General features: G+C 38.7%; 1 protein-coding gene across 1 annotated transcript in view; it reads right to left on the bottom strand.

The window, feature by feature from the left end:
- The window catches only part of POU6F2 (POU class 6 homeobox 2), a gene marked incomplete at both ends in the record, with an annotated part of 307,735 nt that overhangs the window by 164,769 nt on the left and 129,677 nt on the right, over nucleotides 1-13,289 (bottom strand). Inside the window, 2 exons of the mRNA XM_082045495.1 lie at nucleotides 11,624-11,852; nucleotides 12,781-12,872. Of these exons, the coding sequence (XP_081901621.1) occupies nucleotides 11,624-11,852; nucleotides 12,781-12,872 (321 nt within the window). The remainder of the gene's footprint in view (nucleotides 1-11,623; nucleotides 11,853-12,780; nucleotides 12,873-13,289) is intronic.

The raw sequence follows: 13,289 nt of genomic DNA, 5'->3' as shown, positions 1-13,289 counted from the left end.
ACGCTAGCAAATGCAGATCACAACTTCAAGATTTAGATGTCTAGGTGCCCTTTTCAATGGCCATCAATAGATTTGTATACACACAACATTCAGGCATTCAATTTTCAGGATTTTGTCTAAAATTATTAAACAGAACATTACAGGTGCTGGTGGCTAAAATCAGAGCTGCCAAGTTAAATTTAACTCTGCAGGCGCTGATGGCAGAGTTACTTATTGCATAAGCTACAAATCCCTGCAACCTGGGCACTCAGTGCTCTAACAGAAGTCTCTACCTGAATAACTTTGCTCTGAATCATCAGCGATGAGGATTTGTTTTCATTGCACATACACCAGTCACCAATTACTACTTCCTGAAGCATTACTACAGGTTTAACACCACGTCAACCTTAGCAAGTGATTTGTTGCAGTATGAGAGGATCACTAGATGGAGGAAGTTGCTTCTGAGTCCCTTTCTTTCCCTCTACTTGCAGTTCAGGGGCTTTTACTTTGGACTGTGTTTACTTTGGTATCTTGCACTGAATGTATGGGTCTTGAAGCTCTCCAAAGGGCCAGCTGTTGGTTTGGGCCTTGGTATCTTCACCTGGCTCCGGAATTCAGTTGGTGTGCATCTGGATTGGGGCTCCTAGTTTAGTTTCCTCCAAAAGAAATCTGTTCTGCACACATCAAGCCACCATAAGGAAAATGGTGCAAACAGAGGGATTCATGTCAAATGTGCTTTACTTCTCTAAAGCAAAATACTTCAGTAGGTACAGCCTGCTATACAGTAAGATTTATTTAATGAACAGTGGCTTGCCTTCTGCGTTCCTACACCACTTCAACAAAATCTTTCCCCTTATTAATACCAGTAAGTTTAGCTTTCTCAGCCCCAGTTTCTAACCTCCGTCATGCCATTTATGAAATGATCAGATCAGGAGACAACGAGAATGCAAGTGGGATGTGACCGTGTATAAATTGCTCTGTATTGGAAATCTCATCCCATTCTGTTATTTACTTCTCTCCAAGTAAGATAATTATATTTGTATAGGTAAAGGTATAGATATAGATTAGATGTTACATTACAAAGCCACAAGGGTTCCTGATCTTGTTAACATGATGGTTGTCATAGTTTGTTTTGTTTTGCATGAGCAAGAGCTCATTACTGAGAACCCTTGTCATTCACATTGACTTGTGTCTTCTTAATGGAGCATTTCTGAAATGAATCGCAGGACATACACATTTCAATTCAAATTGTACCTTGGAGTCTTGCTTCCACTGAAGTCAATGGGGCTTCAGGACAAAGGAAGCTTTATAGCTTGTGTTTTTACAGGCACGCCCTAGTCTCTTGTTCAGTGTGCATTTAAAGAAGGCCGATAGTGATTTTCAAATCCTTTTGCTTTCAGGCATTACTTCAGCTGGTTTATTTGGCTACCTTCTGCACTAGGTTACCTGCACAGTTACACTCTCCTATGCTCAAAAGGTGTTACAGTTCTTAGTATTCCTTGCAGTGCAGTAGGACGCCACGATGCGAATACGCAAGCCTTACCCTGTCTCAGTTAGCAAGAATGGGTACAGTTTGCCATGCAGAAGAGGTGAACTAAAAACAAGTCTCACTGCTGGGGAGGGTAATAGCAGCACTGCTTTTGCATCAATCCCCTGCCAGGCAATCCATAGACTGACACTGATGCTTGCTCTGGAGGGAGTCACTTACCCTCCAAGCTAGAGGTAAGAAGCCAGATAAGCAGTAGCCTGTAAAAAGGGATTAAAAGAAGAGAGAAAACCAAGGGGAAAGATTAAGATAATTTACCCTCGTATATTGTATCCATCATAAATCCCATTGTCAGTATCCATTGTTCAAGTACCTGACAAACTTCTGTTTCTATCCCCTCCATAAAAGCCTCCATCATATGGAAAGTTGTGTACCTTTCATGGTTTTATAATAAACTGGAAGTGAGTAACAGTGCGATATCAAAGGAAATAAAACTCCAGTTGCTGTTGCTGCTGGGGTTGCCTTCTGAATGTGGCTTATACAATATTTCATCTGTGCTGACACCTTTCACTCTCAATTATTTGGCTGCTGTCAAAACAAATCAATCATATTACAGCACTGTGTCTTCATGTTACCATTCCACTGCAAGTTAGCTGCATTAGCTTTGAAATATATGGAAGTATAAAATTTATCTCTATTATTTATTTAATACAACTTTCTCCCTTGTGAGTTATCTTGCAAACATAGCAAACCCAAATTATCTGATGTCAAATGTTGAATATATATAAATACCACTAAGAAATTTTAAAATAATGGCACTCATGGGAACATAAATGCATAAAGACACACTTGCTAAGCCTTACACTTACAAGCAATTATATTCTTCTGACAAATAGAACAAATAGTATATGATTTTAATTTTGGTTGCAACTGGCCAAAGTGCTCATATTAGATAAATGTAATTTCATAAGATATAACTTCAAACTACCACTCCTGCTATAGCAGAATAAAACAAAGACATAAAGAACTGATTTTGTTACTAGTAAAATGAACAGGGGAGTAAAAAGCTGGGACTGAATACTTTTTTAAAGATGCTACAGTGCTGGAAGGGGACTTGATTTCCTTTACAGTTCACAAGCATTGATTTGGGAAAGGAAAAGCTAAATCTCAAAGAGAAAATTTCAAAGTGATTGCTCTGTTCATATTGCGAGACTTACAGTTTTCAGAAAACATGTAGAAAATTTTGTTTTGAAAGATTTCATCCTTTAAAAAATAAACAAAATAAAAGAAACAACTTTCAGGTTGCCAATAAGTGCATTTCCTGAAAATGTACTACTATAATTTCCTTGCTTTTTAGACAGAGTTTGTGTCCTGTTACAACCGTATCTTCTAAAATATGGACCCCAAATATACTGGGAAAATTACAAGAGGTTTATCACCTCCAGACATTTACCTCTTTTTCACTTATTACTGCTGATGTAATGGGAAATCAGCTGCACACTACAAAATATATCAAAGAATATCTGGATTATTAATAACTTTAAAAAAACAAGCTGATAGAAAAAGGATGGACAGAAACAGCACTCGATGAGGAAAGGGACAAGAGATTGCAATGGGATCTGAGAAACAGAAAGGGAAAGATATTCAAAGATCAGATTATCTGAATCAAAAAAATCTGCATTGACTTGAATAGAATTAATCATGGAATGGAATGAGAAACTTGTCTTTATGCAGAAGATTTATTTTTAGCATTGCATGATTTATCGTAACAAAACACAACTAGGTGAAAGAAGAGTCTGTGAGATATGTCAAACCTACAGTTGATTAAGTTTAATAGCAATATTCATGTTAAAATAAAAAAAGCAAAAAAACCTGTAGCAGGCAGTAATCTGAAAACGCATATTGGGTTGGATCTCACTAACATTGATGGAAACTTCCAATCCTTCTTTAGGCTGGAAAAGGTCACTGCAGGTCCCTAATAAGGAAAATTCACCTTATAGCAGCTACTGAAAAAGAGCCTGGCCTCTTTTAGGTCTATGAACCAGAACAAGACTCAAGAATTTAGGATAGTTAGCAAAGATCTAGCTGTGTCTGAGAAGCTCAAGGCATCTGATAGTAGTGATTTAAGCCACTTTGTAGGAAAGCATAGCACTAACTATCCACACATGCATTTACAGGTGGGGAGTTGCAGAAGACGTGCATGAATTGTCTGTCATCACACGGGACATCTTGGGGGGGAGCGCAGAGCAGAACACGGGGCTCACGTCTGTGTTCTCTGCTACATTTGTCAGAGCAACAGGCTTGTAAAAACAAAGCGGTCAAGGAATGAAAGCAGCTTCAGGGATCAGCGGCAAAATGAGACTGAGGCCTGCGGATCTTCATAAGTACAGATTTCTACCCAAAGGACATAAAATTGCATAGAGGTCTGGGATGAGAAAAACCAAGGAAATTTCACTTTCATCGCTTCTGATGTTACCAGACAGGTTCTGTTCCCGTTTCTAGAGCAATCTCAGTGACAGATAGAATTTTTGTCTTAAGAAAAAAAAAAAAAGGGGGTGGGGGGAGGGGAGGTAAATGCTGTAAAATGTTTCAAAACGCATTAATTAAGATTTTAATAAGAAAGTCATAAGATACCTTCAGATATTTCCATGACAATTAGGAAAAAAAAAAAAAAAAAAAAAGAAGAAGAAGAGGAGATCTCCATAAAAAGGTGTATGGTTCAGAACCACATAGACTTTAAAAAAAAAAAATCATTTAAAAAGTTGGCTCCCAGGCAGTTATCTTGTATTTTCCATGCATTCAGAAATCACACTATTAAAAACACCTGGAAACCCAGTTGGTCAATAAAGACTTTGTTGCTTTTGTGAGTCCTTAAATATATATGTGCCTGATTACAATCTCACTGGTCTATGAGGAATACAAGTTTGTATTCAGAGAGTTTTTAAAACATGAATCATAGGGATTTTATTAATACAAACACCATGGAGAAACAAAGGAAATTAAACCACAAAGACTATACATGTCTGACTTAAGTCCACTAAGGGAAGGAAATTAAGAGTGAAGGCTGCAAATCCATCCTGGTAATCCTTCTACAACTCACTCTGCTGCAGTAAATAGTCTTGGATCAGCATATGACAGCATGAGTCCCATATGTATATACCATATAGATGTACGTATCTATTTGTATGTGATCTAGATGTCCCTATCTATTTGCATGTGACCAGTGTATGTAACACACACGCTGCAATGCAGAGGTGAGGAATAGAGTGACAAACACTAGCTGGGTTTTTCACTTGCATTTGCAATTTCTTGGCTTTTATAGGATTACAGTAAGTTAAATGCTTAACATTATTGGAATGTGTTTTCTCTACATTAATTTAAATTGTCATGGTCTAAATTCAAGAAGATTAAAGACTCCTGGAAACAGGTGCAAAGATATACTTTAAAAGCAGCATTAAAATGCATCCATGTTCTGGTTGACAGAAATTTCGTTTATAATCCTGCACACAGCATATTCCTGCCAGGAGCAGTATTGGTCTAAGTCAGGGCTAAATAAAGGGGTACATTCCCAGAAAAGCCCAGGTCTTCTATACTAGGCAATCCTTAACTCCTAGCCCTAGTGGTCATGTCTGCTAGAGGGTAGTTAACCAGAGGTTTTTGGTCGGAAACTTTGGGGAGGTGTAAACTACTTCTGTCTTTCCCATCTGCTTCTTGGCATACAAGTCTGGAAACTTAGACTCTGCCAAAACTGGGCCCACAAAGTTTAAGTAGGTGTGAACACTTCGATTTCAGAATTAATTTTATCTACATCACATCATTACTCCTCACTGATGTTGTTCCATAACCCTCAGCAGTGAAAAAATATGCATGTCTGAGGTCTATCCTGGGTGTAAGTCAACAACAGAGCACACAAGCATTAAGACTACTGCATTTTAATGCCTCTGACGGTAGGCCTTTAACTTATGGGGCACAAAATCCAAACAACAAATAGCTAACACACTGGGAGTGATCAATAAACAACTAGTAACTAATAAAGCCCTGAACCTTTCACATTCCCTCTGTGAAGGCAGCAATTTGCCACTAAACAAGATGAGCAATTAACATGGGGCCACAGCATTCCCACAGGAGAAGCCTTGTGTGGTGGGGAAAAACAAACAAAAACACAACCAACCAGCCCAGTAAGGTTCTTTCTGTGCTGCCTTCAGAAAAGCAGTTTTTGCCCTTTCTCCCACAGCACGTTAGGTCTCCCAAACAGTACATTTCTTGGGAGACCAGACAGTAACACAAAACCTTCTATTAATATCCACCCTATCTTTAGGGATCTCTGCCTACGACTTCAGTTCCCCTACAACACGGTTTGCCTGGGATACAGCTGTTAGCCTAAGGAAACCTGCTGTGGTGGCTGCTAATCCATAGGTGCTCCGTGCACACCACTGAGTGCTTCAGTGCACAAATTTCTCATATTTCTTTCCACGCACTAAAATAGTGAGGTTCATCTTAGGGGGTGGCTGAGCCCTTCTTTGTGTAAGTGAACCCTTCATAGAGGCTCCATTATGTGCAGCATTTATACAGCGATAGGGGAGGTATATTTGGTTTGAGGGCTTCATGGAAATTGCTAGCGAGTGCAGTTCCTTTTCTTGGTTCTTGTCATTCTTGTTCTGGTTATGTTAGTACACTGCAGAAGTACCTGGGAATAAACTATTCCTCTAAGTGAAACATCATTTTGATTATTACTGACATTGGTGCTCATTAAAATACATAAGTGAAACACTGCCTTTCTGTAGAGTCTGAAAGCTATTTCATGTTACTTGAAGGGGAATACAAATGAATAGGGACTGCATCACTTTAGTAAAAAGGGGAAAATGTTCTAAAATACTGGAATTTGGACTCTAGATCAGTAAGCAATTGAGGCTTGTAGTTTACTTTTCTGTCTCTTTTTTGTTTTTCATCTCTCTGATTCCTGATTTTTAAGGTATGTGTACATGAGAGAATGGAGACAGAGCATGTTTACTTTATCTGTTGCACAATTAATGACACAGATGAAACAAGGTCTAATAAATGTAAACAATACTGGTTTTTTTCCTTTTTGTTAACATTGTCTTTACCCAACATTCATTTGACTGATCTCCACATCAAAAAGCCTCTTTATTTTTTTTTTTTACCATCAACTGTCTGTTTTTACCCGTATCAGTACATTTTAATGGCTGTCTCCTAGCTCTCAAGATGCTTAATACATTTCCCCTTCCATTGTGTTGCAGCTAAAATATGACCTGCTGCTGTTTAAATAATAAATTTAATAAGCCATGCAAGGCTTCCTTTCAGCACTGAAGCCTTTCACTAACGATTTGGGGGGTTAGTTTGTTCTTATTTCTTTCAGAACTCTAATAATGAGAAACTCTGGTCTGGAAATAAATTATTGACATCCACTTTAGGAACCATACAATGTGTAGTGGAAAGAAAATACATAAAGTTTCAGTGCCATGAGGCCAGAATCTCCAACTTGTTGATTTCTTTCGAGGTTCAAGTGTCATTCAAGCTTCTTATCAGTGGAGATATCTAAAATACTGTTGTGCCAGGGCCATGTGATGTAATGTATTTGGGCTAACCCTTTGCAGAGGGACTACCAAATTGTTATCCATGGTGCGTGAGTGGCCAGCAGTGAGCTGGTGGGTAACACCATGCGAATTTCTTCTCATTTCAACCATGTATGCTACACTGAAATGACAGTTAAAATACATTAACTTTTTAGTCAAAACTGCTTTGGCTGTGACGGAAAAGTGAATGAAATAGAGAGGACAGTCCTTAGCTACTCTTCCGCACTGGAATACCTACCCATTTCTCAGTGATTTCAACATTAAATTAATGGGGTTAAACATTATAGTAAGAAAACAAGACAGAACAAACTCAGCCCACCAAAAAGGTATCTTTCTGTTCAGATACACAGAAATATTACATTGAGACATAAAAATCAGATAGGCTTAAGGAGATTATGTGTTTCCATGAATATCGGCTCACAGGCATTCCTGAAGACTCTGAGATTAAGTAACTTCTAGTCCTGTGCAGAGACACTTGAGGATAAATGCAATAAAAAAAAAGAGAACACACTCCCCAAAAAACCTAGAGAAACCTGACCTGGCAAAGGAGATACAGAAACTGAAACTGTTCAGCACAGAAAAAAATTTCTTGAAGACAGAATGCTGAATATTGACGAACACCAGTTTGGATCATAAAAGGAAAGCTGGCAGAGTGTTTTCTGCATTAAGTCATTAAGGACAGGCCAAGAAGCAACAGACTAATAGCAACGACAGGCAGCACACTGTCCTGTAGGGCAGCTACCTCACTTCTTCCCTTCTCACAATTTTACCATTGCTACTGTGGCAACTCCAAATTTTTTGCTGGTTAGAAAAGCATTGGCTGTGTTCCAGCTGTAATTCTAAGAAATGGTGATGGAGAAACTGGTGGGTACATTTCTTGGGACAACAGCTTTCTTGGATGGTTTTGTCTTCAGTGCTTTCAGTGGCTCACATTAAAAAGTTATGGTTGTTGATTTTATCATTTTCTTCAAAGAACTGTTGGTGGAAAGCCAAAGTTCCATAGGTAAATCTGTGTTATATTCAGGGATTTCTGTTTACTCTAAAGCAGATGGCTCTGTTTTGACACCAACCCTCTGGCATCTCCTTGTGCCTATGAAATTTGCTTAATGGGAGCCAGGTAAAACATATTTTTATAAGTTTCACAGCAAGAATTTACACATTCACCTTCCTTCTGTTCACGCACATCTGACTTATTTGTTCAGGGAACAGATATGGCATAGCAGTGTGTATGGCAAATGACAAAATGTAACAAACAGAATATAGTCAAGTACATATCAAGAAAAGTAGCTTTAAAAGAGGCTTAGTCCAAACCTCGTTTCACTTACAGCAACAAAATTCCTATTGACCTAGTGGTAGATCAGGACCATATAGCAACTGAACGATTGAACACAAATAGGTTTGAAAAAAAAATCGTATTTATAAGTAACTGACAACTGAAGAATAGGTAATTTCACTGAATAAGTTACACTGTGTGAGTAATTTCCATATCATTAATCACTCCATTTTACCCACCTTGAATTTTTAAAGAAAATCCTCTTTTCTTGTTTTAAATAGTTAGCCTATCTCCTCTATGTTTCCTATCACTGAATGTTGTTTTCTCTGTCCACAAGCAAAGTTTTTCATTGTTTTATCCCATCACCCTGAGTTCTCACACTTATCACCTTGAACCACACCTGAAAGTCCCTGAGAAGAAAATCAGTTGAACGCATATGTGGATCACACAAAATGTAGTGGGATTACTCCCTTAATCAATGTTTAGTATGCATTCAAGTATTCTGTTTGTTCAGAACTTTTCTGAATTCAAATATTATTCAAAAAGTCTTCAGGGTGTCTTTTGAGTTACCTTGCTGGGGTAGTTTGTGATGAAGAGGTTTAGAAGTTTAGTGATGAGAGAAGAAGACAGAAGTCTGAGATCACAGGAGCTGTGGACATATATGCTTGACTGTGCTGGGAATTCAGGGACAGAGGATGTGACAACAACAGGAGTAATAAGATAAGTTAGAAAATAGCATGAAAACACATCCCCCAGCTGTCTAGGCTGACCATGCCACAGTGAGACTTATAGAGATGGAGGTTGCTGAATACGGGCTGATTTCACCCAAAGGGTGGGAATTACCAAAACTGTGTCGAAGCGTTGGTTTCTATGAGCATACCTACAAAAGTGCTGGCTACAAACCAGTACACATATTCCATAATTATCTTTCAAATAACCACCACCAAAAAAACAAAAACAAAACAAAAAACACACAAACAACAAGAACAACAAAACCACACACAGGGATCAGAAATCAATCAGGTTCAATGGAACTGATGATACCACACAGCTAAAGACGTTCTCTCTAGAAACTCTCACCCGACTCCTACTTTCACTCATACAGCATTGGGCAGTGAGCTATATAGGAAGCAGTAGAAGCTTACAGCTGTGATTCAGGGCTCTTAAGAGCTATCTTGACCAAGTTACTTCGTTTCCTTGTGTATCGGTTTCACTTCCAAATAATGAGACAGTGGCACTTGCTTAGAGGATCAGGAGGGAAGGGCAGAGACGACAAACACCAACACAACTAAGTGAATTCATGGGTTCTGTTCCTTTCATCTACTTTATAGAAGATGTGATTACGTCCATAGACAAGGAACTGCACCTGATGCTCCAGCAAGTCCCTATTTGATTCCATGCTCCTATTTACCAGTAAAGATTATAGAGGAAACCTTTTCATCCGGTAAGGTCACTGCTTGCAAAATTTATTGGCAGCGGAGTTACGTGTTTTCGCCAGCAATTAGACACCCATGGCTAATCCAAAAACCAAAGGTTGCTTGGCTTAATCCCTACCCTCCAGCTTTGCAACATGGGGTGAATAAATGACGTAAGAACTGCACGAGCTTATATTTATTTATAATACTACATACCCAGCAACTATAACCTGAAGCACTCCAGGGTGGAAGGATACATTTTTATAATGCCTGTTTCTTCATTAAGATTTCATCACCCACCTACGCTAAAAAGCCACTTCCCCTTCACTTTGTTATATCTGCTTTTACCCGCTCCTGTTCCTGCATTATTTTTTTAATCTCCAGTTCCCTACTTTACATGCACTCTCAAATTTTAAACAAGTAAAATTTGTGCATTAGTGTGTCCTTTTCATCTATGATTTATGAATGACAGGTTCTTTGGTGCAGCTTAATGGTATGAGAGAGACATTATTTTAAACATTAAAGTGAAAACCATTTACAACTATGATAAGAGAGGTCTGTTGACATTAAACTTTAAAACATGCACAAGGTAAAGGCAAGTAGCTGCTCCAACAGGTGAGAGTACTATGCATGTGGTTTGTAAGGGAGTTTGTTCAACACAAGCTGTCTCTTCCTGTTCTCTGTTTCACAACCTGTAGGATTTGGTGCTTCAAACAATTCATCTGGTAATCAACAGACACCAGAGTTTAATAACTAAAACTAGGGTGCAGTGCAGAGCGTTAATTTTTTAAAATTACCCTTCCACTCAAGGAAAACTTTTCCTGCCATTTCCATCAGGTAGAAATAAAAATAAATAAATACATAAATTGAAAGAGCTAAAGCTTTATTTTGATACTTCCTGCTCACACCTTTATCACTTTCACACTGGACAATCCCTTCTTTACCACCCTATTCCATTAAAGCTGTGCAATTCTCTTGTAAGATTTGGCTAATACTTCTCTTGCTATACTTGGTTCAGTTCTGTTCAGCTTTCTGACTGCTTTCTGAGAAGCAATCAACATAATAGGAGTAGTAAATAAATACATCTGTATTTTATATTGTGTGTTTGGATTTATTACTCTTTCTAGCCGTGTTAAACACATTGATTGAACAGCAGAGAATACTACTGAAGAACAGGGATCTTACAGAACTGCTTTTCCGTCTGATTTTAAGTCACAGGAAGAATGCAGCAGATATCTGCGGGCAGAACTGTTGCAAACACGGTACATCTCAGACAACAGGAAGTATACATAGAGAGATTCACTTTTTGCTGGTGATTTGGGGGTCATATGACTTCCTCAACAGCTCGGATAAGGATGGCAGAACCTTATTTATAAAGCAGACATCCCACAGCAAGAACAAGAATGCATATCTGGGGCACTAATGGCAGCTGAGAAAACTCTAATTTTAAAATAAAAGCCTTTTTAAGTGATTTTCATGCAATACTGTGGTTTTAGGTTCCCCCATTCATTCAACTACCCTAAGCAGCAGTGGTGAAACAGAATACTTGTCTTCATACTGTCATTTGAAATTTTTAAGTGAACTGTGAGCAGGGAACACTGATCACTGATGACAGAAAAGCCTAATGAATCATTAGAGTACTATACATTACTGACCCATAGAATCTCAGACCCAACCTCCAATCTGTTCTAAAACAATGCAAATATCCTTTAAGTATCTCTCAAGTATTCAAAAACAATCCAAGTATTAACTTTCAATATGCATCAAGAGCAACATTTCATTGGAAACAGAGATCACTCAGTTTAAAAGAGAGAGATAAAATGAAACAAACAGGCAAAAGAACCTGTTAGAAAAAAAAACGCTAAACATGGCTTACCTTGTAGATTTTGCAATGGCAAAGTCATGATGCCTCCTGCTGCAGCTGCCGCTACCAGCCCTTGGATGTTGGTGAGATTCGCTGTAGGTAGAGTTAGGACGAGCCCTTGTTGGCCCCCCAGCTGCCCAGCCATGTTGAAAGGAATAAGGATGGGCTGATTGAGGGCTGGAGTGCCTCCCGGCATCACCCCCGCTACTGCTGAGGCCAACTGTTGGGCTGTCAGTAACGGCTGTAACAAAACACAGACAGCAAGCCCATTTTACTGTGCATAGCTTGGTATTACACACTTGTGACTCTTCTGGCGTAGGATCCTTTTGTGTTCCATCATGGACACGCACTGCTCCCAATATCTTAAAGCACACATTTTCACCAACACAGAAAGTTTTGAGAAACTTGACAGGCTGAAGCTGTAAGCCTTACCGTCATGTAGCATTGCAGCAACCCCAGGCGAATAGAGATTGGAATATTTGTTACACGTGCACTGAAGATAATTTATGAACACAAGAAGGCCCAAGCTGAGTCAGCCTACAACTACCTAACTGCCAACACTTCCCAGATTTTCCCGGTTGTATACTGATCGCTAAAAGCTGAAAACACTGCAGCAACAATTACCAGAAGCTATGTGGACCAACACTGTCCTGGGAAGTGGAGTATCTTCTCTGAGTATGGCTGAACTTGGATAAAACTGTGAAGTGACAGAGGACATCTTTTAAAAAGTTCTACAGTGCCATACTATCATGCCTACATTTTGCTCTAAAGAAAAGAAATAGCTGGCATAAAAGATAATGAAATGCCTTTACTAATGCAGGAGCTATGTGTGACAGGCAGAACTATCAGAGCCAATAAGGCTGTATTAAAATTCCACATGCTTTTTAATATTAAATTATGACATGTATTTAAAAAATAACTTGTATAAGGAATTCAAATATTTTAACCTCCTACATACTCAAATCTACTTAGGTTTTCTTTTAGAAAAACACACAAAAATCTTATCTTAACAAAGAAATAACTTTTAAGACATATACACAATACATACATGCTCCTTTTTTACAGCACTAAATGAAACCGAACATTACACAGATCAAAGATGATGAATCGCAGTTATTTACTTTTCACCAAATTTCACATCTCAGTTAGTCGAAAGGAAAGATACTGACCTGAGGCCCAACAGGGAACGCAGGATGGGACTGACTGGGTTGGTGCTGGTCTGCTGGGCTCGTGTCAGGCAGCACCGTGTTTCCTCTGGCCTCTGAAATCCAAAGAGCAGATTGACTTTAATATCAAGCCCGGGGACCGGCACATTACCTTCTACTCTGATGTCACATAACATCAAGCTGAAAATGATATGTTAAAGTGCTTTATCAATAACTCAAGCACTCAAATCACTTATCAGCTGCATAAATTATGCTAACATTCATTCAGACCAGCCAGCTCATTCAAGGAGCTACAGAAATCTGACAGCAGTGAAACTGAAGCTATCATCAACCCAGCTAATGTGGGTTGCATTATACATCAATTTACATACAGAACATGAGCACTCCGCGTGTGTGGGAACTGCATTTTTTACGCTTAGGTGAGCATCAGCCATTCTAATTTCTGAAAGCAAAAATTATCTGAAAAACAATCAAGTCACATCTACTTTGCATCTTAATAAAGTATTTTCTTT

Source organism: Streptopelia decaocto (genome assembly GCF_964273445.1).
Source record: "Streptopelia decaocto genome assembly, chromosome: 2".
Classification (NCBI taxonomy): domain Eukaryota; kingdom Metazoa; phylum Chordata; class Aves; order Columbiformes; family Columbidae; genus Streptopelia; species Streptopelia decaocto.
This window is presented reverse-complemented; position numbering and strand designations above follow the sequence as displayed.